Source organism: Gymnodraco acuticeps, unplaced genomic scaffold (genome assembly GCF_902827175.1).
Source record: "Gymnodraco acuticeps unplaced genomic scaffold, fGymAcu1.1, whole genome shotgun sequence".
Classification (NCBI taxonomy): Eukaryota; Metazoa; Chordata; class Actinopteri; order Perciformes; family Bathydraconidae; genus Gymnodraco; species Gymnodraco acuticeps.
In genome coordinates, this window is record NW_022990295.1 from 493,152 (window position 1) to 519,857 (window position 26,706).

The 26,706-nt window shown below is 41.8% G+C and overlaps 1 protein-coding gene across 2 annotated transcripts in view; it reads right to left on the minus strand.

The window, feature by feature from the left end:
• Positions 1-300: 300 nt before the first annotated feature.
• LOC117549979 (peroxidasin) overlaps positions 301-26,706 on the minus strand; it is a 56,583-nt gene continuing 30,177 nt past the window's right edge. For both annotated transcript variants that reach the window (XM_034222206.1, XM_034222205.1), the window contains 12 exons: positions 24,382-24,494; positions 23,777-23,933; positions 22,648-22,756; positions 12,892-13,049; positions 10,056-11,062; positions 9,424-9,920; positions 9,165-9,299; positions 8,256-8,464; positions 5,787-5,898; positions 4,329-4,461; positions 3,732-3,845; positions 301-2,896 (listed from right to left, as the gene is read on the minus strand). In XM_034222206.1, the coding sequence (XP_034078097.1) occupies positions 2,753-2,896; positions 3,732-3,845; positions 4,329-4,461; positions 5,787-5,898; positions 8,256-8,464; positions 9,165-9,299; positions 9,424-9,920; positions 10,056-11,062; positions 12,892-13,049; positions 22,648-22,756; positions 23,777-23,933; positions 24,382-24,494 (2,888 nt within the window). In that variant the 3' untranslated portion in view covers positions 301-2,752. The remainder of the gene's footprint in view (positions 2,897-3,731; positions 3,846-4,328; positions 4,462-5,786; positions 5,899-8,255; positions 8,465-9,164; positions 9,300-9,423; positions 9,921-10,055; positions 11,063-12,891; positions 13,050-22,647; positions 22,757-23,776; positions 23,934-24,381; positions 24,495-26,706) is intronic.

Genomic DNA, 26,706 nt, shown 5'->3' on the forward strand with positions numbered 1-26,706 from the left:
ATGACACTAGCATGAACACAAGAGAACCAGGTAGGAAGCTTCGTCTACAAATATCAAAAAGCACTTCTGAGGACCTACTATAGGAGTGAATGCAAGCGATGTATCCTAGATTTGCTCTGCGGTAAAGTGTCCAGGTTAATGAAAGCAATAGAGAGCAATATCAGAATCCCCAAATGTCTGTGTTTTTTCAGAGCAACAAAGAGCTGGTGACAGGTCACATCTTTCACAGTGAGCTCATCTGTTGTTCAGAAATAGGCCCACTTGGCAGAGGAGCTCAAAAAGAACAGGCACGGACATGCATTACTATAATTAACATGTGGCTTATTTATTTATGAATTATTACTATGGAGAGGCATACATACATTACAGTGCAAACCATTCTTTGGCATACGTACAATACAATTGTCATGATAGGTACTAATATATATCCACATAGACCACTGGCTAAGGGACAGTGTAGGTAAAGCATGTTCAGTCTTGCAGAGCAGTGCATCCATTGATACTTTCTTGGGAGGAATAAAAAAACAAACAAGGGAACTATGATGAAAACAGAAGAGAAAAAAAAAGAACTAATACAACAGATATGTGACTACGCTGACAGGTAACATGAACGCTCACAGTGCTTTGACAGCCAAAACATGGGACACTTGCCAAAATGCATTTAGCCTGACAGTCATTCATACACGTTTATGGATATAAATGAAAAATACTAAATTCATTAACATTTGAGCACAAGATATGTTTTAGAGAGAACATCAGAAAGTGATTGAGAGAGGAAAACAGATTTGAAAGGCTGTAAACACAAACCTGACCAGTACATTTGAACATTGATATGATAACAGTTCACCAGTGCTGCTGCCAGCCCAGTAATCCATGTGGAATCCTGCAGGGAAGAGTCCAGAGAGCATCATCCCTGTTTAGTGACGGATGCTCGCTCAGGACATTACTCAGAAAGAAAACAATGGAAAATAACCCTGCAGCCACTTCTCCAGAATTATGAAACAGGAAAACAAAAAGGTGACGCAGGCTTCACTGAGTATCCAGTGCACGGCGTACAAAGGGTGTACAGTCTAAGTACAGTCCATGTGGGCGGTCAGTGGAATACATTTCACAATAGCAGGATGGTGGAGTCACGTTTTGATTGACACTGTATCCCGATCATGAGTGCCCCTCCCCCTACACTACCCTTGCTTCCCCTCTCATATGGCTTCCATTAGAGTGGAATGAGGGTCAGAGCGCTGGAGAAGGCTGCGCTCAACACATGCTCTGCTGAATGACGTCACCCCGGTCTCAAAATCTTCAACATGGCAGAGAAACATGAGCAGGACGAGCATTCCTAACCTATATCAACACTGAACTTTTTTGCTCACAGGGGAAATCTGAACACACATGAGAAGAAACTTAGAAAGGGAAAAGATGGAGTCAAAGCGGAGGCCTGAGAAAGGAATGGGTGCAAGCGTGTCCTTGTCTAAACTGGAGCTGCAGGTCCAGCACAGCGGAGAGGAACAGTCAACAGTTATGGTAGCAGTCCTTCAATAGTGTGTAGTCTGTGGACAAAACACTATACATGAATAACAACAATCTGTGACCAGGCCCAAAGGAGAATACTGCCGTGGTAGAGCTAGCAGTACCAAATCCTGACCTCATTACAACATTTGTGCAGAGTTTCATAGATAGACATGTGCTATTAATTTCATTTTAGAAGTAACTTAAATCACGCATTTGAGACCGAAGAGAATACTGGGACATAGTTCTTGAGATTGCAGTGGGTAAAAAAAGGGATTTTCTCTTACTGCTTTCTGAAAGCAAAATTAAAGTTGGAAAGGAGCACAAATGTGCAAGAGCTGGTTTTGAGTGTCCTGCAATGGGGAGTGCTACACGGCTCCACCTCACTCAAGTTCAGGACAGCCGACAGGTTGTCCAGGTATAGAGGAGCAGTGATCAGTAGACATCTCTTTTGCGTTACAAACATTTTCCTAGGGCTTCACATTATCTTCATATGTAAGCATTTTAAAATAAAAAGGGAGGGAAAAACATATTAATAACATGATATAAAGCACCTTGGATTAAAAGATGAAATCTCTATTTATAGAAAGTCTCAGTTTGAATGAAACATCCTCTCATTTGTGATTTATTATAAAAAAGGCATATACTCAGTGTATAAAGGTTGCTTTGTATACAAAAACAATACTTTTAAGGTTTGTATTTAGTGATTAAATCATTAATAAAAAAGGGGAAATAGCACCAGTTTTCGGCATCTCTAACCTGAGAAACTTGGGAGACAACAAGATGGCTGCCGCTTTTCAATCTACTTCCCTTTCCTGCTGGTCGACGGCGAGTGGCCCTGTGTTTTGTCACAAGTGTTATTGGCAGGAGAACAAACACAGCGGCTGTTTGTTACACTGAGCACAGGAGGAGAGGTTTGTCCGTCGTCTTTACAATCCACCCATTCATCCATCGGTTCAGGAAATAGATCCATTTAGTGATCTCTGGCCGGCTGCCAGACCATTTCAAACCGAGCCTCAGGCTGCTAGCACCGGTGGGGGCAACAATCCAAACATTTAAATATAGTCACCCCCTTCCCCCATCAACAGAAATAATAATACAAAATGAAAATAAAAACTGAGGCTATTGGGTCAATTGAGGATATTGGTGGCAGTGGGTTGGCACACCTTCATGAGTCCCATCCTCTCTCTGTATGTCTGTGTGTGACTCTCAGCCACTAGAGTGTGGGCAGGTGGGTCCTGAGGGTTTATTCGTGGCGGGTGTCTGCTTCTTGCCGCTTCTTAACAACAGCCTGTGGAAAGCACAGAGGGCAGCAGGCTCCTTTTAGCTTGACGGGCTGCTTGCACTCGGCCGGTGGACAGGACTCCACAAAGCAGGTCACCTGGGTGTCCTGCAGCGGGGGAGAGGGACAACAGGTCAGTTACCTTATTAGATTAGACTGGAAGGAATGTCCCTGATTTGACCAGCTGCTGATACAAGATGTTAAACAAAAAAACATTAAACATGACTAAAGCAAATGGAAACTGTTATACATAGCAAAACAAAAATATGTAATCAATTAGTTCAAAAGGGATCGTCACTCACAGGCATGCATAATGCAATTGTAAATGAATGATCTGAATAAAGTCACAAGCAGGCACTGTCTTGTGCATTGGTTTGGCACCGAGTTACAGAAAGTAAACGTTTTGCCTCTTGTAGATGACATAGCTGGACTGAACTAAGTGCTTTGTTTCAGAGCAACACCACAATGTTTTGAAGCAAAAACTATTCTTTCCCACACAGTCCTTATCACTGTGCAGATGCCTGGCAAATTCAATTAGAACAAAACAAAACCTCTAATCACAGTGAAGAGTGGAGGGGGGAAAGGGATAGTTATGTGGGGGCCAAGGCGAAAGAGAGAAACATAAAAGATAAAGTGATGTGGTTAGCAGAATAAAGGGCTACAAAATGTAAGTGAGGGAAAGGAGGGCTGAAGATCAGAGGCATTCAGGCTTGGCATACAGAAAGTGAAGATAAGAATACGAGAAGTAGCCTTGAAAGAGGAGGTGAAACACTGGTAAGGAGAAACTGGGGCATTTTAATCGGGCTGACCATGTCCTCTATGAGAAACAGGGAGAATCCTAAACATAATCAGCACTTAGAGTGTGAAAACGAGTGCATTAGGGACTGTGCACGTGGTTATGTAAACCATTTGAACTCGATATTGATTTATATGTTGGACATACTCTGCATTCACATGTGGTGCAAGAGTCCTTTTTCCACCGATCTCCATTGGTCCGATCACGTCCCTCACTGTCAGTGCAGTCAGTCTTGCTCAGACGGCCCTCAAGCCTTTTAATCTGCAAAGACACAAGGACACATATACTCAGAGGAGCACGGCCACAAATACCTACTTCCAGCTACACATTTCACAATTTACAATATTTGAGTAAAATATACATCAAAGTGTCAATCCTGCAGGAGTACAACATCTACGATCAAGGGAAAAATATGACATATCTTTAATCAAACTTCTCATCAACAACCCACCTTCAGCACCCTCTAAAAGACTTTTACCACAACTCTCTATACATCATGTTCCTTCACTTTAAAGTCTGCTGCTGACCAGAAGATGAAGTCAGGGTGCTGGGCCCCATCCTGAGGAATTAACTGTACCGCGGACACGTTAATGAAAAACATGTCTGTCTGGGGCTCTGAATGTGTCCATGAACTAGACTACAGCACAGCTTCAGTGCAGGCATTCAGCATATCAGAGATGAGACAAATAATGTGTGTGTGTGTGTGTGTGTGTGTGTGTGTGTGTGTGTGTGTGTGACACTCACCTGCTTTCGTAAACTTGTGATCGTCTTCTGCATATCGGTAACAAAGCCCTGGAAGTCGTTCATTGATGGTTCAGTGCTTTTTTTGGAGGTCTCATCTACCTTCACAGGACTTTCTACAGCTTCCTCCAACAGTCTATAAAGAAAAACGTACATACATTAAGTCAGGTTCAATCTCACCCATCATTTCTCTATATGTCCTCTAGGACTGACAGTCTTAAAGCTCACCGAGAAAAGTAAGCTACATCTTATGAAAATAGTTTTTTTTTAACCGTCTGGGTGTAGCATAGATGTGTTGTTTTGAATATTTAATCAACTTGAAACTCAAACTTAGTTGGGTTTTGTTGGACATGTTTTTTTCTGGTAGAAGTGCTCTAAAGAAAAAAGACGATGGCGACGTAAAGAAAACTGCTTTATGAACACTCAGCCTACTTAAATGATTATATTTGAGGCTTTTAATTTTTAGTTTTTTTTAGGGGGTTCAATGGTCTATGTTTTTTTTTTATAGGGCAAGTGGTCCTTTGTTTGAAAACGTGTGAGAAACACTGCTGTTGGACTCAGTGGCGTTTTTATATGTACAAAAGTGGTGGGGCACAAACAACTTAGATGTGTATAAGGAAAACACACTCATCACCGAGGTCACAATATCAATCGATCCAGCAGAGCAATAGCCTATAGGCAAAACACAGAAGGTCAACAAAAGATATGACATAAAATGAACTTACCAAAGCTGAAGTAGAAGGTCAACTTCATTCATTTTCTTTCCGTTTTACTGATTTTAATCGCTATACGCTGCTCTCTCTCGTCTCCTCTTTACAAACAACTACTATTTTCGCGGCACACGTACTTACAGCCAATCAGCTCTCTGAATTATGAGATGACGTTTGGTACTGTAGGTATGTCAGCACAGTGCCCCTATGGTGATTATTCTTTTGCCGCACACATTGAATAGAAAAATACTCTGAGCATGCGCAGTGTAGTTTTTACAGCAACCATTCACTTTCACAGTGAGAGAGAGGGGCAGGATCGGGGCTTGACCCACATCGCTCAAAACGGCTCAATAGGCACACTGTAGACACTCATTAGAAGAACACAGACTAAAACAGCAATGTACAGACTAATGAGATGACTAAACATGATCTTAAAATATATATATTTTGTTCTTGCATTTTTTTGGAATTATTATTTGAATTACTTTCTGCTGACACTAGGTGGGGCTGCCCCTAATAACCGCCACTGGTTGGACTATATTAACTACAGACTAACTTCTGAATTATTGCTGAAAAATCAGTTATACCTGCCTTGCTGAATTCATGTCACACAGAGACAGGCTTCAGATTCAGAGTAGTATTCCAGTAACATTATAGTCACACCTTGAGCCCAAAAAATATTCTTTCCAAACATTTCTTGTCCTTAAACCAATCCTTAATAACTAGAGTTTGTTATGCTGAGTGACTTCACCTGGTTTCCTGGACGCTGTCTGCGGGTGCCTCCTCTTTGTAGCTGTGCTCAGCTGACCGGCGTCCTCTGAAGTGGTACGACAGGGCGTTGAACTGACCCTTAGTTCTGCAGTCTGTTGGGCTCAAACATAAAACAACATGATACAACAATACTAACAGAGACCAAATCAATGAGTGACATTCACACGAAAATACATCTTAATTGTTAACTTTTCAGGATCAAGATATCATTTCTTATTCAATAATACGATAAAAAACCAACAATTAGCAACTCAGTGACCACACAGAATAAAGAATACTTGTGCAGGGCGATCAGGTTAATAATTGTTTGGTTATGCACAAACACCCATTCACATGCATACATTCTCAAAACAGTAAACCATGACTACTGATGCCACTTTCCTGGCGCTTCAGAGTGCTGATATAGAACTCTAAGGCTTATTGTATTACCACGACCCACTGCTAGCTGTACTACTGTACCCAGATCAAAGAGAGTAAGAGGCACACACACAGAACCCTGCTCGTGCCCTAGTACACACCCGGGGCATGCTGAGCACGAGTGAAGAGGAACAAGAGACAGTCCCTAATACATTGGGGGGAGGACAGATGAATGGGATCAGGCCCTGTAGTCAGGAGGGCTTCACCTCTATCTGTAAGAGTTTAGAGGCGGCTGCTCAGCCTCAGAGGGCTTTGATTTACCAGACAACAGTCAGTAAAAGACAAGGACTATCTTAACACAACAAGGCTTCCTATCTCATGCTGATAGACACGCATGAGCACACAGATGCACGCTCATCCCCTGCTGACACACACACACACACACACACACACACACACACACACACACACACACACACACACACACACACACACACACACACACACACACACACACACACACACACACACACACACACACACACACACACACACACACACACACACACACACACACACACACACACACACACACACACACACACACACACACACACTGTGGTAACTTCCTCCCTCCCTCTTCTTTCTGGCAGGATATCGTGTTGTTTATTAGCTTAGCTTTTCCCTTGTACATTATGTCAAGCAAGGGTGAACACCGGGATCAGAATCTGGGATGAAAGGAGAATAATTAAGTGGCCCCATGTGCTGCTTATTAAAATGTTGTTTAAGGAAAGAAATCCCTGTACGCTGTAGCTTATTCCTCAAAGACAATGAATTGATGAGTGGGCTTAATTTCAGTTTAGTGTAGTCTTTTGTAAGTTAAAACCTTAAACTAGACCTACAATACATCCAACGCATCATGGAAATTAATATTGCCTCTTAAAGAGTGTACTGAAACCCATTTCTTCGATCTTTTAAAAATACCAGAAATACCAAAGCAAAATTCTGAATTGAGAAAAAGTCCAACAGCCTCCAGATGATGACAGACATTCTGATGTGTTTACATATACACATTCTAACACACAAAACAACAAATGTTTTTTCCATGAACCCAGTAACTTACAACTTAGCCTACTCAGGAAACAGGAATGACTCATGTTTTTTTAATACTTCAAGCTCATTCAATTAAGTTCATAATTATGATTGTTCAACTCTAATTAAACAGATGAATGACACAAGGAAAACAATCATTAAAAACCCTAATGCTGGTTTATTATTAAAACATTTGTCTCACTTTGTCAGCTGCACATGGGTGGACTGTTTAAACAGGATGTACAATCTCTTTCTCTGTACAATTACTGGGAGCAGTGTGTGAAAAAGACAACATTGGTTATGTCATGAGATTCAGAAAGAGGAGTTTAATGTTCCACTGAGGCTGTGATCCAGCGAGTAGCAACAGCATGACATGTCATGGCATTTGATTTGAAACGTTGTTTTACGCTGCTTTCACAACAAGTCCAGAGGAATGATCCCAGACGCTGTATGTCTACAGTCAGATCCCTTTCCATTATGAGATCCTGAAGCTGGAACAATGATTGTTATTCCCCATTTCATGTTTTCCTCCAAGTATCAAACACGGTCCAGTGAAATTAACACAAATAAATGTATTTGAAATGAGCTGTACAGACAGCCAGGCCCGCCCCTCCCTACACCCAGATCATGCAGACTGCGTGGGGCCTTATCTTGCGGAGGGGGCCTCATCTTGCGGAGGGATCCTCATCTGATGCAGATTTTAAGCGCTGCAATTGTGCCTCATCACATAACTTTGCGTGGGGCCACAAGTTGGCCAGGGGCAGCCCTGCAGACAGCAGTGCTTTCACATGAATTGCATTCAAAGAATAACGTTATTCCTTTCAAAGGGGTTGGTCTTAACTGATTATTGGGAAGCCAGGCTGCCTTGAGCACGATGTTATCAAAGGGAAACAGGCAAGAGGATATTGTCCAGCTTTTTATTTGACAAAAACCGCCTAGATGCTCGTCTAGTGACTTATATGTTGAGGCATTTTCTATGCTGTTACACTATTGCTCTCACCTTCACAGCAGTCCTGCCACATGCGCAGGTCGATCTGAGGGACGTCCTCACAGCTGCCGTAGCCGTGGGGCAGCTCGGCCACCCTGAAGACGTCGCGCTGGACGCGTGTGATGTTGTCCCCGTTGTCACACAGCACCCGTGTCAGAGAGGCCTGCTTCAACTGTGTCAGTTGGGCAGGAGAGAACACGCCTGCGTTTTCATACCAGAACCTGAACAAATTAAACAGAGGAAATGGTAGTGATGGAGAAACACCTGGTGAAGATGTCGTTAGCTTTTATTTGAAAGATTCCTAAAATAAATAATGTCAGAGATGTAGTACTAAAGGTGCTGATCATGATACGATATTATACTGTCGGAGAAAGAAGCATTGGGATTGGATAAAGTGCAGCGGACCTTGAGATGATCAACGTCATTTTCTGACCCCAAAGCAAGATGGGAGCTAAGCTAACCAAGCTAGGACCTAAGGCTATTGTTTTACATAGACGGCTCCTGGTTGATGTTTGATCGTTGGAATATAAGATGGATGTAATGATTTTATTTATTTTACAGTGACCTGGCTGCATCGTGGTATTCTGGATCAAGCTATTGGACGGGATGACCAAAGAAAAGAGCGCAGGACTCCGGAGGGACAAGAGGAGGTGGATCAAAGTTGATGGAGATTGTTTCCCTGAATTTTTATGTTGAAATAATTGTATCTGCTCAAAGGATTCAATTCTTTGTTGCTGCTGTTTACTTTTCTCCCGAGGAACATGAATGCTCTACTGTTTTCGTCTGGTTTGATTCTGTTTTTCTTGTGTAGCATAATCAAGTAAATAACTAAAAGTGCATTTCCTTGTGAAACCAAGTTTTACAGAATGACAAAACATGATATTCAAATTCCTTCAATGGTGAGGTGAGATGTTGCTGTACCTGTCTCCATCCCGTAGGCGCTTGAATTGAGTTGCCAGCAGACACATGAGGGTGGGCCCCAGTCTACTGCCAGGGACCAGATCTTCAGCCATCAGTGCAGGGAACAGATCGATGTTCAGAGGAGTGCCATATAGCCTGCCGCACAGGGAGGATCATTATTATAATTATATATTAATAATATTATCGTTGTTAAGTTGTCTCAAGAAAATGTATAGATAATTCCAACAACTATGAATAATCATCTTGAGTTTATAATTACCTCTGCAGTTTCTCTCTGACAGTAGGATTCTTAATCTCATTCCTAAGGTCATCAAACGTTTGTGCTGAGGTTAGGTTGCAGAAGGTCCTGTAATCATTGTACGGTGGTATACCGTGATCCCTCCCTCTCTGAATATTCATAGCAGCCAGATCCAGAGCCACAGCGTGGACCATGGAGAACAACCTCTCCGTCAGCTCTGTATTCACCAGCTGAGTGGAAACCCTCATTTTACCAGCGACACCAAAGAGCCCGCGAAGGAGTGGGTCGATTCCGCCCTCATTCACGATGCGGAACGGAGAGAAGAAGGCCCGGTGCAGGGAGATGTGTCCCTGGGGGATGGGCTGGAAGTCCTCGTCTAACCTGTACAGTATTGGGTTGATGAGGGTGTGCCCGAAGCGGAAAGCAGCAGTGGCGAAAGCATTTAGGATGCCGGTGTTAATATTTGGGTTGTAACCGGTGTATGTGTCCATCAACTTCATGCCTGCATCACCCAGGATCTAGGAAAAGGAATGTAATAGTCACACTTCTTATCATCATCTTGAAAAATGCCCTTATAGTTTTTTTTGTTTTTTTTAAAAACAAAAGGCTGTAAAAATATCATAACAGAAAACCAATAAGATGACATCTGTTACCTTTGGCAACCAGTGACTGTAGGTGATGTGCTGCATCTGGGCCCCCACTATCTTCCTGGCCTCGTGGTAGATGGTGTCTCCGTCCCAGTGGGGGTTCAGTCTCAGGAGCTCTGTGGCTATGCGGTTGTGTTCTCTGAACCACAACGTGTGCATGGCAGTCAGACCGAGCTGCTCATTGGCTCGGTGATCTCCAGCTAAGAAACATGGAATTGGACTCTCATTTTCGTCCTTCATGCACTCGGTGGGTGGTCCAGAAGCAAATGGAAGAAGAGGCTTCCCTGTTCGCTGGATGATACCTTGCCGGAGCAAACCCCTTTGGCTTGCCAAATCGCGGATTTCCTCCGACTCGTGCCGTGAACTGCCGTAGACATTTGAGGCGTCGATGTAAGAGGTCAGCTGGTTGATTTGCTCTCTCGGGTAAACGCTGTTCATGAGAAGGGAAGTCATCCCGCTGCCACACACAGGGCTGGATCGGACAAAGAACATGCAGCGGGCGCCACTCCGCAGCTGCCGAGGGTCATTGGGTGGAAACTGGATTGGGTAGCAGGGCGGGTCATTGGTGCAGACCTGCGTACACAATTGGCCGTCAGAGAACCGCGACTGGCTGAGGGCTGCCACTGTCGAGTCCATATCGTGGTCTAGAAACTGACCCCATTGCATGAGCATGTGGGTGTATCGGTCATCAGGGGTGATGGTCTCTGTGCCCATCATGAAGGTGGAAACCAGCCTGGGCAGAGGCAGACTGTGTCCATTATGCAGCTGCCCAGTAGCACCTCTCGGTAGGTTGAAACCATTATCATAGACAGACTTCAGCAGGCGCACGAAGGCTGTGAGTGAAGCGCCCCACATGGGGTGCTGCAGGTTGTTGCAGGTCCCGTCGTGGCTGCGGTACTTCTGGTGGAAACAAATGTCAGAGCAGTTGTTGAAGCGACGGTGGGCCGTGCAGCCGGACAGGTTGGCAATGACCTCCAGGAAGTGAGGGGACACCAGGTCGTTGTAGCGAAATGCTGTGGGAGAGAACACATACATAAAGAGCAGTGTTAAAAAGCTTCAGAATAGTGACACTAAATTCACGTAAGAAAATATTTGGATTAATACATCATCCAAGCCATCAATTAGCAGCAACTGGTTTCAGGTAATATAATTCACAGACATGTATCAAATGTTTTTATAGTGGTCATAGAGTAGAAAGAACGTCCTGTCCCGGGGGCACAGGTTGCAGTATTTTCCTAACCTGCCCATACTTGCTTTGATATGCGAGCGCTCCTCTGTTAAAGCTCCAATGTACTGCAGTGCATGTGTAGGTCTGTGATGTGTTAGCAATGTGCTGTCACGGTTATGCATGAGAACAAGTGTTAACTGTGAGCGGCCAACCTCAATGAGGGTAAGGTGAGACTTCCTGTCTAACATTAATGGCAGAACCTACTTCTAGCTTCAAGCCTTCCCACCTCTTTTTATTATTATTGTATTGGTTTGTCGCGTGTGGTTCTGTATGTAAATGTGTGTGAAAACAAAAAAGGAAACCGTGGTGCTGCCATCTCAGATAGAATAAGAATGGTATGTGTGTTTCTGCTGACGGGCAAAAACACGTTGGCTTGTTTTGGTGCCAATGCAACAATGAACACTTGATTGTTGGCATAAGTAAAGATAACACTGTCTCGCTCTCACTTTCTTTATATTTCACAGAGCTCAATTTCTCTTCACCTACCTCCTTTACTCAACCTTGCAAACATTTTTACATTGTGCGAGTTCACTCTTTTTATATTTTTTAATCTGTTCTTTTTCTTTGAAATAGAAACATATGAGACACCATCCCCCAAAGCATAGACTCTGTACACAACCAGCCATTTAGACTTTTGTGTTACTTTAACCCTCCATTACAATGAGTACCTTCATGTACCATACATAACTTTGTCCATGCTTATGTGAATGCAAATAAATAAGGCAAATCAGCCCATGCTTTCCCAATTTCCCCACACACATGTATAATTGAGACAATCTGTGTTCACCAACACACATCATTTTAAAATGTGTCCTGTGCTCGGCAGTGATTGCAGGTTAAGTGCTGTTGGGTGTGACAAACTGGAGGGCTTATAAAACTGTTTACAGGCTCCTTGTCAAATGCTCCATGATTATGACTCTACGCCTTGGGTCATGCTTAAGAGGAAATGGCATACAGATGGGGATCCATCCACAGCCAAGTGTTGCTCATAATAACGTGGTCATTCACAGACCGGTGAGAATTGAAATACTGGTTGCATGAGATTTTGCTTAGGAAGCTGAATGGGAGCTTCTCACTAAATCGAGAGTAAGATTAAAGTACAGTGTTGCATGTCCAATGACAAAAATGCATATCGGTGTCAAGTTAGTCTTTTGAAAGTGATTATAAAACAACATATAAAGAACATATACTAAGTTTACATACTTATTCACTCAAGCTTTTTAAAGACTTTGAAAGCCACAGATTGAATGAATCTTTTAAACAAACTGAATTTATATTATACATTTGTACTGATTACCACCTTTATTGTGAGAGCAGGATGTTTGTCTTGATGACGTCAAACTCATTCAAATATAAACACCTATTAATCATTTTTTCCAAACATAAATTATTTCCAGTAATTACTCCACTACAGCATATTCAACAGCGATGGTGGACCAAAGGCTCCGCCCTGCGACAGGACCGAACCGGAGAGCAGACTCCCAGAGGCCCTCTCAGGTTGTTCACGCCCTGATGCAGAGGTACTTGTCTTTATACAGCTACAGAGTGACACCTGATGCGATCAGGTATAAAGTAACAACAGCAGCAGAACAGATATTTGGTTATCAGACTCACCGGTGCCGTTGGTGTCCACCATGAGACCCTGGTTGACGTGGTTCTGGATGAGCAGAAGCGTCTGCTCGAAGATCTCCCCGGCACGCGCCTGCTCCACTGTGTAGGGGTCTCGTGGATACCGGAAAAGGGCAAGCAGCTCTCCTGGGGTACGAGGCTGACTGGAGGGATGAGGGATAGAGAGATGATGTAGAGAAAGCAGGGACGAAGAAGAGTCAAAAAGAGATGCTGTTGTTTGTAGAGGAAAGATCCATTTAAATAGCATTCTGCCGAAACTTGATTTCACTTTTTCTGAGGGGAGGAAAAGCAGACAGAGCTTTTCTCTGACAGGTCAGAGAGTTCAAACATAAGAAGCCCAAAATATGCACAACCATCATATTGATTTTACTTTAGTCATATCTTGTCAATCATTATTGAGTTTGTGCGCATGACTGTGGGGTTTTGTACCAAAGTCTAATGGACTGGTTTACTTAAGCTGCTCTTATTAACAAGCAGTAACTTGTGAATCATTCAAATACAGACCGAATCCACAGGTTTACACACAAAAAAAAAACTTACATTTAGTCATTTGTTAAGAACATTTCGAGTATGACATAATGCACATGTAAGCCAAGTTACTTTTAAAATATGAACACTTTATTTGACATCTTAATGTGTTTTGCTTTTGTTGGAACAAAAAGAGCTACGCTGCTTTTTATTGGATCTCTGCTACAGCAGCAACACTCTCCAAACGCATGTATTCTGTGAAAAACAACATAAATCACATGCAGGATAAATTATTTGTGTTGTTAATGACATTTTTCGTCTTCCTACAGCTGCAAACACTAACATTGGTGTGCAGCCGACGGATCGAAGGTGTTTTAACACTATTCTTTCATGTGGGAAAATGGCTGCCTTAAATCCAGTTTGGTTTGATAACTTGAAAAAGCTGGCAACACAGATGCAATTAGTTTCTATAATGAACAGCTGCAGCCATCAACAAACAACATGCAAGGTCTAACGGTCTGAGAGTTAGCAGCAACACCGCCAATATGCATTATGATCCGAGTAACAAGTGCTACTACCTTCGATCCAGATGCGATCTCCGCCTCCAATGTCATTCTGTTTTTTTTGGTGTTATTTCTAAACCATGTTTAAAGGGTCTGGTGCCAACAGCCAAGGAGGAGGCTGCCTCTTAATCTGTGATAGTCATTAAAGAGAGCTGGAAATCCCCTCATCTGTGTGCTCATGTGAGCCTTTCTCTTCTTTATGTGTCTATGCCTCTATGTGTTTGTGCCTGCATCTGTGGGCAAAGTACATGTGCGTGTGTGTGTGTGTGTGTGTGTGTGTGTGTGTGTGTGTGTGTGTGTGTGTGTGTGTGTGTCTGTGTGTGTGTCAGAGTTCCCGTTAGCCGGTAATTACCGGACTACGACCGGTAAAATATGCTGAAGACCGGCAAATCTAAATCTCTCCGGTCAAAGTGTCCTGTCAAAAATAATTTCACTTTAGCGCAATACCGGATCAGTTGCGCAACTTGCGCCACTTATGTGACAGACAAAAGAGTATGTGACAGACAAGAATAGTCAATTCTAATGTCTAACACGTAATGTGGAGAAAGAGATGTCCTGTATGGGTTGATTGTGCGTTGATCTGTTGGTAATGCCTCGGGGTTCCAGTGGGCATGTAAACAAATGCATAATGCTGCGCTATACTTTGCGGCCTCACCCGGTTGCATAGCGACGCTTATTGTTTAGGTGTTTTGATAAGCAGGTAGTCCTATCATTAGCTAGAACTAGCTAGATCTGATGGACATAAACGCGAGTCTAATCTGACGGGAGAGAGAGATCAGCTGCTGCTAACGAGTCGACCCGCAGCTCTGCATGATCACATGCAGCGTGAGCGGACAAAACACACACTTCAGGTTAGAATATCACACGTAGCTATTTGAATTACCTCTCAAACTACCTAAACTAGTTATAGATATATTTAGTTTTACTGTCGGGTCACTCATTACTGATCTGCGAGCTGCATCTGTGATAGACGGAGGGTTTCAGCCATATTTCAATGTAAATGCAATGTAATGCATGAGACTGCCGGGCTGTCAGGAGAGGGAGAGAGCGCTCCGTTATTCCCATGTTATTATAAGTTACTGTACACATTTGTATAATGTAGTTAATCTACTATTATTAGTTTGTTTCATATCGAATCATATCAATTTGTTTTAAAGCTCAATAAATAACAAAGACCTTTGACCGGCACTTTTCAAAATTGTGTCCGGAAGATTTAAACTTTAACGGACATGTTGACTGGCAAAAAAATATTCTAACGGGAACTCTGGTGTGTGTGTGTGTGTGTGTGTGTGTGTGTGTGTGTGTGTGTGTGTGTGTGTGTGTGTACATGCAAATAAAAAACACAGCTGCTAACCACATCATTCAACAGGATGGAAACACTTATGAGAGATATTAAGGTCACTTACAACTCTAACAATGAAAGAAGCAGTGGTTAGACAAAGACTACATCATTTCCTTCATCATCTCAACAATGAGTATAATGAGGCACTGATGTAATAGAGCTTTACAAAACTGTAAATAAGCAGTCACAAATATTGACTGCAGCTGTCAGAATAACTGGCTGAATAAATGCCCGCCCCGAAGGCACCGTTTTTAATTCAAGCGTTCGGATTTACAATTTTAAAACTGCAAACCTTGTGCACTGAAAGAGGACAGATCAGTAATATCAGCAGCTCTTCTGAATGGCCACAGTCTTTCCCTGAAGGCTCTGACTCAGACTCAGAACATGCAAGTCATGTGCCAAGCTGATGTGAGACAAGCCATTTCTGTATCCTAACTTAGGCCCCATGAGCTTGAGCTCTGGCCTGAGTCTGTACAGGGTAAATAGTTCACTAAGTCCAAATGGATAATGACTGTCTAATGACAAACATTTTGAAGATTGTTGCTCTAATTTGCATAGTTAAATCTATATCAAAGATGCAATTATTTTTAAGATAATTTATGTTTTTAAAATGCTCTTTGCATAAAGAAATATTAAAAGCATGCTTGTAAACTAGCCTTCTTACAGTGACACTTTTCTGCTTGCTCTTGCCTCTGCTTACTTTTTTATGCTGATTTTCCTATTTTTCTTTTCTGAAAACCTCGAGCAGCGGCTCCTGGACATTAACTTATCACTGGGATAGTTATTCTTCGTAAATAGACGGAGGGTTTCAGCCATATTTCAATATTTTTACGATGACCTCAGTCTTACAGTAGCGTGGCCTACAGTAGCAACAGCTAAAGCCTGGTACTGCATGCTATTTAGTAGGGGTGCACCGAATGGGAAATTCTTGGCCGAAACCGATACCGAAAATAGGAAACAGTTGGCCGAAAACCGAATGCCGAAAGGCCGAAAATGATTAATAGAAATATATATATATAATGTATACATTTTTTACCAATGTTGTTCAGCTACCTGATTATGGAAATAGACATGATTATGGCAAAACTTAACTTAAATAATAATCACTATTATGGGTCCATAAAACATTTATTCAGCACTTTTGAATGCATACAGTACATTTATATATGTCATGTATTATTGCTAAAAAACATTATATCGCAGTCTTAGTGTCGCCAACTCGTTTCTAATATGCAAAGACAACAAATGCGTCTATGATGTATTTTCGATCAGACGAGATCTCTCTCCCGTCTGTGTGCGAGGGGGCGGGGCAGTTTACACACACGCAGCTGCTACATGCAGCGGAGCACACTGCGGAGATGGCGGAGAGAACGCGCTTCGAGGTGTGGTTAAACTTTACCTGTCTCGATGTGGAGAATACTTGTTACCATAAGTGCAATAAGAGTTTAGCATGTAAGCACGAGCAATTTGTCTAAACATTTAGCAAAAGTGCACCGCATGCAGACGGAGGAATGTACCGGGTTCGACCGTCTTTCTAGCAGCTCTGTAGCTCCATCCACGAATAACGTTTCCACGTCAGGTGTTATGTATGCTAGCAGCAACACACGGAGGTAACTACATGATACAAACATGGGTTAATTATTAGAGGAAACTGAGTTATTTAGTTTGTTAAAATTTCAGCTATTCTGTTTACAGTCTGTCATCAGATTATTTAATACGATTTGTTAAAGGCTCAGGGCAATCTCGATGACAAAGGTCAATGTTCCCCCCCCTGTGAGCCAGCCGCGAGCATGGTCGCCGCGTCTTTATTACGTCATCACAACAACACGTTACCAACGTAAGCCTGTTCTGACATTCGGTGATATTTTTTCGGTGCTAAAACCCTTTCGGCCGAAAGCCGAAAGGGCCTTTTTAACCATTTTTGGCCGATAATTTTCGGTGGCCGAATATTCGGTGCATCCCTACTATTTAGCTTAAGCTAGTTAGCAGTAAAAATGCCTCCGTTCTCTACAGATGACTTCCACAAACTTCTACAGAAAATGGCCGTGTTGGAAATGAAAGTGCAACGGTTGGAAGTTAACGTGGAAGTGAATGTACTAGGTTGGAATGACACCACTTTACCAGTGTTGCAAAAATAATGGACAAAGGCATGCTAACTCAAAGCTAGTTAGCAGCTACAAGGATTCCAAGGAACAGGAGGGCTGTGTACCGGGTAAAAAAATCTACAAGTGGTAGTCCTCCCTGGAAATATCTGGGTGCAAGGCCTAAGAGTAAATCATTTCCATGGGATTTGGGAGGACGAACAACAGGCAGAGCCCAGCGCTCTGAAATCTGTGATGCGACCGGCTGGCCTGCGTCACCCAGGAAGAGCGCCTCTTCAACCCCTATTCATACTAGGAAACAGCTGTGGACAGCTGCTAAAGGGAGAACTACAAACAATCCTCCTAAACCCTAGAGTGTGCCAATCCAGAACAGATACGCTCCACTGACCCAGAACCGGAGATCTCTTTCTGATGACCTGGATAACCTGTCCTCTTCACACAGCAGGGTAAGGACCAATAGCTACTCCAAAAGTAAAAGGCTAGAGGGAAAGCTAACGACTGGGCCTGAAACTCTGATTGTGGGTGACTCTGCTGTAAGAGATGTAAAAAGTCTGTGTAGTAAGAACAACACCAAAGTACTCTGTTTTGCCAAGGATGTGGTCTCTGACTTGGCTGAGAAGATCCTGCATATTGGGGCTAAACATCCGACTGTGAAAAATGTGGTACTGCATATTGGAACAAATTATGTTGTGAAACAACAGTCAGAAGTGCTGAAAGACAACTTTAAATGTTTGTTGGAAACTGTCAGATCTCTAAATGCAGAGGTGTTCATCATTGGCCCTCTACCGCCAGTCAGAAGAGGAGTGGAGAGATACAGCAGATTGTTTGCACTGAACACCTGGCTTTCAACTGCCTGTACTGACCATTCTGTCAATTCTATTGACAACTTTAACTTTTTCTGGGACCGCAGACATCTTTTTAAGGCAAATCGAGCAAATGGAACAAGTCAGGAGTGAAATTGTTTATCTCTAACATATTCAACTGCCTGCGTCATCAATCTGTTCCCTCTGCCAAGGACAAGCAACAAGAGGAATCAAAACAAGAGAAAGACACAACACATCGCTCCGAAAACATTGAAAATACATCACTGCACCCACCTGAGGAATGTCTTGATTATGGGAGACAAATGGAGGAGTCTCCACCACCCTTCGCCCCCCCTATCACTTTTGAGGATACTCTTCCTTCACCCCACAGCTCTCTCTACTCTCTGTTCACCCTTTCACCCTCGCCCACCCTCCTGGAGATCGCTGAACACATGAAGGAGATACAGAGGGTTGGCACCAATTCCTTCCTGGAGTTCAATGAGCAAGTTAAGGCGATACACAGGGTTGGCAGCATGTCCTTTACTACGCCCATCAAAATCACCGAAACAGTTTGCACCATCTCCCCCGTCTTCATCACCGTGCCTACATCAACCACCTCCCCCCAAGGCAGCATGTCCTTTACCCCGGCCCTTCAACAGCGCCCACCAAAATCACCGAAGCAGAGACGCGTACCATCTCCTTCGTCTTCATCACCGTGCCTACGTCAACCACTTCCCCCCCCTTCAAGAAAGCATCTGCGGTCTCCGAAGCCTGATAAGGATGTGTGTGTACAAAACACAACAAACTCCAACTGATATGTGCTGGGTCCAGGCACAAGGGCGTATGGGACTCTCAACTCTTTCCAGGACATGCCGGGGCTCTGCCTGCCAGTAGCTTTGCCGATATCTGTGTTGATAGGTAATAGATTAAGAGCGGTGAATCAGCTTAGAAACAGGAAGTGCTCAAACGTTTGTGTGAGTTTATCAAATTTAGCAGTGACGCCATGTCAGCCACAGCTTGTTACTGATAGTGTATTTAACAAACTTAAACTAGCTTTATTAAATATCAGGTCTTTGGCAGGAAAAACATTTTTAATCAATGATTTTATCACTGAGCACAATCTCCTCCCCTCCCAACTTTAGTTTTATGAGTCAGGAAATAATGCATAAGAAAGGAGGTGGAGTTGCTATTTTGTTCAATGATTCCATTCAATGCAGGAAGACATCTTATGGGAACTTTGCTTCTTTTGAATATGTGGCCCTTCAGCTGAAATGCTCCTCTCGAGCTCCGTTCCTAAATATCTATAGACCACCCAAATACCGTGCAAGCTTTTTTGATGACTTTACTGAACTGCTGTCTATAGTGTGTATTGACTTTGACCGTCTTGTCATTGTTGGTTTTAATATCCATGTTGACAACCCCCAGGACAGAAGGGCTAAATAACTGTTTTGTGTTCTTGATAACTATGGACTGACTCAGCATGTGACGGAGCCCACGCACAATAAGGGGCACACTCTGGACTTAATTATCTCAAAGGGTCTGAATATCTCTGAGGTTGAGGTGAGTGATGTTGCACTCTCTGATCATTCCTGTGTTTTCTTTGAGAGCTCTATTTCTGTTCACAATTTTTTTTCAAAAAGAGGTAACCACAAAGCGATATTTAACTGAAAATACTAGGGAAATGTTTACTCAGAATGTTTCCTCCACACTTGCCCCTGGTAACATCTCAGTAAATGAGCTAGTAGATCATTTTAATTCAAAAATGTAAAATGTTATAGATGCCATTGCTCCAACTAAGGTAAAGGAAGTGACTGGCAAGAAAATATCTCCATGGAGAAAGGCCATAACCGTGAAAGCAGAAAAAAGAGAGTGTTGAAAAGCTGAACGCAGGTGGCGAAAAACAAATCTCCAGGTTCATTTTGAAATCTATAAAGAGAGACTTGGCCTTTATCATTTGGAATTGAAAAATGCACTACAGTCTTTCTTCTCTGACATCATTACCAAAAACAAAAACAACGCAGATGCCTTGTTTGCTACCGTGGACAGACTAATGGCGCGTTTCCACTGCAGCGGGTAGCTCGCTTTAAGCGTGCCGAGCCGTGCGGGGCCCGTTTTTAGTTGCGTTTCCACTTGGCCAGCGTGTCCTAATTCACAGTTTTTCTGGCCCCATAAAATCGTGGTTCTAGGGCCAGGAACAACCAGGCTGAGTCGGGCTGAGTAAGCTAAACTAGAGAGAGAATCGCTGGCAAGGGGGCTACAACTACAACAAGATGAACATATTTGACCGTGATTTAATTGTAATACACGTTTGAAAATGATGCCGAAGTAACAACGACATCTCTGACATCATTACCAAAAACAAAAACAATGCACGTGCCTTGTTTGCTACCGTCGACAGACTAACTAACCCCCCAGTGTCAGTAGCCTCTGAATTTCTATCCACCAGGGCATGCAATGATTTTGCCTCCTTCTTCACTGACACAATTCAGAAAATCAGACAAGCAGTCAGTGCCTCTGCATCAGGTACAGCAAATGTGTTGTCCCTATGTCCACCTAATATCAATTCAAACACCATGACACAATTCCATCAGATTAATGATAAAAACCTAGAGGACATTATTCAACTTCTGAAATCCTCCTCCTGCTGCCTTGATATTATTCCAACAGGATTTTTCAAAGATATTTTTCATTGCATGGCCTCAGATCTACTTCATATAGTAAACAAATCTCTTCACTCATGTATTTTTCCACAGGCCCTGAAAACTGTAGTCATTAAACCGCTCTTAAAAAAGAATAATCTAGATGCTTCAGTAATGAACAATTACAGGCCCATATCAAACCTCCCATTTCTAGGTAAAATCATTGAAAAAGTAGTTTTTCAACAGTTGTGTAATTTCTTGCATTTAAATAGTTGTTTCGATGTGTTCCAGTCAGGCTTTCGTCCAAACCATAGCACTGAGACTGCTCTTGTAAAGGTCTTCAATGACATCCACTTAAACACAGACAGTGGCAGAACATCAGTGTTAGTATTATTAGATCTCAGTGCTGCGTTTGACACTGTTGACCACAACATATTACTCGACCGACTAGAAAACTGGGTGGGACTTTCGGAAACAGTTCTAAATTGGTTTGAATCCTACTTCAAGGACAGAAAAAACTTTGTTTCTATAGGTAAATGCACATCTGAGTTGACAAATATGACATGTGGGGTACCTCAAGGCTCCATCTTGGGGCCTCTTCTCTTTAACATCTACATGCTACCACTGGCTCAGATAATGAAAAACAACAAAATAAGTTACCATAGCTATGCGGATGACACACAAATGTACATAACAATTTCACCAGGAGACTAAGCTCCAATTCAAACACTGATTAAGTGCATTGAACAAATCAATGACTGGATGTGTCAGAACTTTCTCCAATTAAACAAAGATAAAACTGAGGTAATGGTTTTTGGAGCCAAGGCAGAACGTATAAAAGTTAGCGCTGAGCTTCAGTCTGCAATGTTCAAAACAACAGATAAAGCCAGAAATCTAGGTGTAGTCATGGACTCTGACCTGAGTTTCAACAGTCACATTAAAACAGTTACTAAATCAGCCTACTATCACCTAAAGAACATATCTAGGATTAAAAGACTAATGTCACAGCAGGATTTGGAAAAACTTGTCCATGCTTTTATCTTCAGTAGACTGGACTACTGTAATGGTGTCTTTACAGGTCTCACTAAAAAATCTATTAGGAAGCTGCAGCTGATTCAGAACACCGCTGCTCTAGTCCTCACTAACACTAAGAAAGTGGATCACATCACTCCAGTTCTGAAGTCTTTAGACTGGCTTCCTGTGTGTCAAAGAATTGATTTCAAAAATATTGCTGCTGGTTTATAAAGCACTGAATGGTTTAGGCCCAAAATACATTTCTGACCTCCTGCTAAATTATGAACCATCCAGATCTCTCAGGTCTTCAGGGACTGGTCAGCTTTCTGTTCCCAGAGTCAGAACTAAACATGGAGAAGCAGCATTCAGTTATTATGCTCCAAATATCTGGAACAAACTCCCAGAAACCTGCAGGTCCGCTGCAACCCTGACTACTTTTAAATCCAGGCTGAACACTTTTCTTTTTGCCGCTACTTTTAATTGAACTATTCACATCTTAAAAACTGCACTGTAACTTTTATCCATGTATTTTTTCTTTTAATGTTTATTTTATTATCTTTGCTTTTTTAATGACTGATTTTAAATGTCCTTTTCTTAATGTCTTTCATTTTTTGTAAAGTACTTTTAATTGCCTTGTGTTGAAAGGTGCTATATAAATAAACTTGCCTTGCCTTGTTTGCTCATACTATGAACACCATACACCAGCCTTATTCCTTACAGCTGACACATAATGAACAGCATGGCGTTCCCATCACTTAAGAGACTTGAGTGTAAAGAGGCTGTGTGTTGTATGAGTTTCTCATAACTTACCCATCAAAGAGACGTCTTCTTGTCGACTCAATAGCGCTGTCCACATTACGGATGGCTTGTTCGATGGAAGTGCTCACAAAGGTGTCTCCCTCTCTGCTGACTGCAGGAACTGCCGCACAGAGACAGATAGGAAAGCAGATTAGAACCAGGTAAAAATATCTAAAATGGTTTGACTTGCGAACGCATTAGTGCATATATGTGACCCGCTCTATCGAAATCAGTCGGAAGTCGCAACGGCTCATTTCAAAATAAACGTGGATTTGTGTAAAAAAATAGTTTTTCGGGGTTTGGGTGTTTTGTTTGATTTTAAATAATCAAAGTCTTGGCTTTCAGAATATGAAACTTTTATTTCCAAAATCACTCGATAAATACATGTTTGAAGCTTGTAAAGGGAAGATGACAGCTCTCACTCAAGCTCTGCTGTTCCGCAGCGCTGCTTCCCCTCCCTCCGGCTGAAATTATGAATGTAAGGCGTATAGTAATCATAGATAACACGGCAGGTTCCGTGACAGTTTGTTTTCATCTGATTTCAAATAAACAAAGTCTTGGCTTTCAGAATATTAAACTTGTTTCGGAAAATTCAGATGATAAATACAACTTTGAAGCTTGTAACGGCATAATTACAAGCGGAGAACGGAGTAACTTGACGTCACAGCAGGCATAACAACAGCCGGTGTTTCTCATGAGTGTTTTCCCCAGGAAACAAACACCACACACACACAACATTGATCATTTGCTCCGCTAATAATCAATCAGATCGATGGATTCCATAGAAGAGGAAACTTTGAAGGCCTTTTTCTCAAAATGATGACTCGGTAACAGTCATTATATAATGTGACATATTTTGCTTAATATTTCTGGAACACTCTTTCGCCTAAGTTTTCCATGAAATAGAGGGAGATTGTGACGTGAGGACTAAGAGAGTCCTACAACATCAAAGCGCATTGATACTGTTTATTGTTCACCAACAGAGTACTGAGGTCTGAGCTGAGGAGTCTCAGGAGGAAATATTAACTCACACAGCGAAAAGCTTACAAGTCACACAGCTTACACAATATGTTCACTTGTTCTGCTTTCTATTCCCTTCCTTTTACATGGTTATGTGCTGTTTGCATGAGAAGTTTTTTACCTGTCACAGTGAGCACCATGCTGGCCACTTGGTAGCCGATTGGATTGCGGGCAACACATTCATAGCGTCCGGCATCAGCAGTGCCCACGTCCTTCACCTCTAGAAAACCTTCAGGGCTGATGTGGAACTTGCCGCTCTCTGTCACCTGTACACCATCCTGGAAAGAGGGTAGGGGGTTGGACAAGGCTGGAGTTCAGGACCCTGGGAGATAGCATGTTTAGGTGTGTATCAAACTACAAGACACCGATTAAGAGCCTTGCAGATGGGACCTGTTGTGTGGGCTGGTTCCTTTATACAAGATGTTTTTGGACGGAAATGTCAGCTTAAACTTAACCTTATTAATCAATGAGTCACTTAATAGTCATTATTTGCAATCACATACACAATATTTTAAGTTCTGCCACTAGGAGTCTCTCAAAACAATGTCAGAGAAGCCTTGGATGATGAGAGCTTGTCATTGCAGTTAGCATCTACGGTTGATTGTTCAATTGTTCAAAAGGTTTCGCGGAGGTCTCCTCCTCTATAAACTTGTCCTAAGCCCATGAACTCTGTGGTGGTGAGGTGATAAGCACCTTACCCAGCCCAGAGGACCTTTATCATCTAACCTTGTTCCAGGTGAGCACAGGTTGAGGCTGGCCCTGAGCGCTGCAGGGAATCTGGACGTCCTGGCCAGACTCTGTCGTCAGGTCCCTTGGAGCATTTGTGAAAACAGGCGTTACTGAATGAGTTAAAACATACACACACACATATGCATGTGTTAATGATTATGCACCAGTGATCAAAGTATGTACATTTCATTTCATTTCATCACACATTCATCAATCACAGCAGAATCTCTAAGACTTAATCTAGGCATTTGACTGTCTGCGTAGGCTACGAGATCATTCACATACACACTTCTTTCGTCTATTACAGGGAGCAGAACATTACACATCTTAAAGTCAGCTTACAGATCAAAGAGAATGAAGACGATCTGTATTCTAAAACCAAATGATACATTTCTTTATACGACAGCAAATAATGTAATGAGCCAACCCAGTCTCACGGCATTTCGTGTTCACCAACACGATTTGCCCCTTTTTTTCGTGTTGCACAGCACGATTTTAAAAGCAATGTATTTCTACTGCCTGCAGCACGTCTTTTTCTCCGGTCGGGTCGAGGAAGACCGGAAGCTGTGTGGTTCATAAAAACATGTTCTTACTCGATATCAAGCCACAGTTATTGCTTTTATTTGAAATCGTATAATTTCGGACTTTTGTTGCCGTCTGTGAGGAAAATAAATGGGGCTCAGAGCCTCAGAATACTGAAATCTGTATTTTTAAAATCTTTTTTTCTTTCTAATTTGTTATTCTTTTCAAAATAACACACTGTTATTTACTCACCAATAACACACAATTATCCTTGCTTTTATTTATTGGTTTAATTCCATAATCTCGGGCTTTTTTGGCGTCCGTCAGGAACTGAATTTCAAAATAAAAATAACCGGAAACAGACGTAGGCATTTCGAGCGATTACCCAAGATCCTCAGCTATGGTTTTAAGCTCGCTTATTGGATGTTTTAGCCGCAATGCATGCTGGGATTTGGTGTTTATATGATATGAAATCCGGAAAACATTTTAAAAGAATAAAATAATACTTAATTCCGAGCGCTCTTGCTTTTCTCTTTGAAAGTCATCACATAACGGCATTGTAATACACGGTTCGGCTGCATTGTATATTACAGATCTGCCGTAGTTCTTTATTTATAGAGCCCTGATGAGAAGACCTTTGGAAAAACTGAGAAAATGCCGCCAAAACTGAATAGTTGACGTGGATCATAAATATATTCAACAATTAAACAACATCTTCAAGTTCTCTTCACACAATAGGTCTCCTTGCAGTATCAACACTAATTCGGCTGACTTTTACATTTGATCTAATTCACAGATAGGTTATATTTACACCATAACGGTGCACAGCTGATATAAAAGGACTGTAGTTTTTAAAGATATTACTGATTTTCTTTGAATGTAAGAATGTAAATACTGAGTCTGAAATAGTATAGCAATATGCTGTCAAATTATGTGAAAGCATGCATAAAACTAAACATCTTCAGATGTTGTACAAAACACAAGTGTCCTACACTAATAATACAACGTTATTATGGCTGTGTGTACCTTGTGTGCACCGCCTAGTGGTTAAAGCACGTTATTGAATTATTGTGTTTTATTTGATTAAAAAAATATTAAGAGTACATACTTTCATAGGGGGAAAGTATAAATATAGAATATAAAAAATCAAGAAGATACTATAAGTGATCTCTACAATAAAACAGTTTAGTGCAGAATGTACAAAGATATTAATAGGAGGAGGTGCAAAACAGAAAAACAAATTAACCTTTATTTAAACATTAAATAACAGATTAAGGTCTTCTTTTAAATAAGAAAAAAACGTTGGGGGTATCTATCTACAGATAAATATTAAGCCTGACAAAGTACTTAACCTCTAATATATTGCTTTCCTGCAATGTTAACTGTGTTGAAGCACTTATTTTAACTGATATTATACATATGAATTATACTCTTATGTATGTAGATAGAATAAGAAATGTGCAGAATATGACAGTTTAATGGTGGAGGTTCACACATATTGATAGATGTCTTGTAATGCACTGTTGAGGAACCTGTGACCCAAGTGTTTCATTCATTGCATAACTACACCGTAGTTGTGTATATGATATGTCAATACACCTTTTAAAATCTTGAAAGGGATGTGCAAAATAGCCATAATATACAGTCTTTAATGAACTATTAGTAGAGAATAACGAGTAATTAATATACTTTATTACTCGTTTCCATTCATGTCAATTGCAGATACATGTTTAGTCTTCTCAAGCACCAACTATCAAATATCTCTCCTGATTGTTGGCACTTGACAATCACCTTACCTGA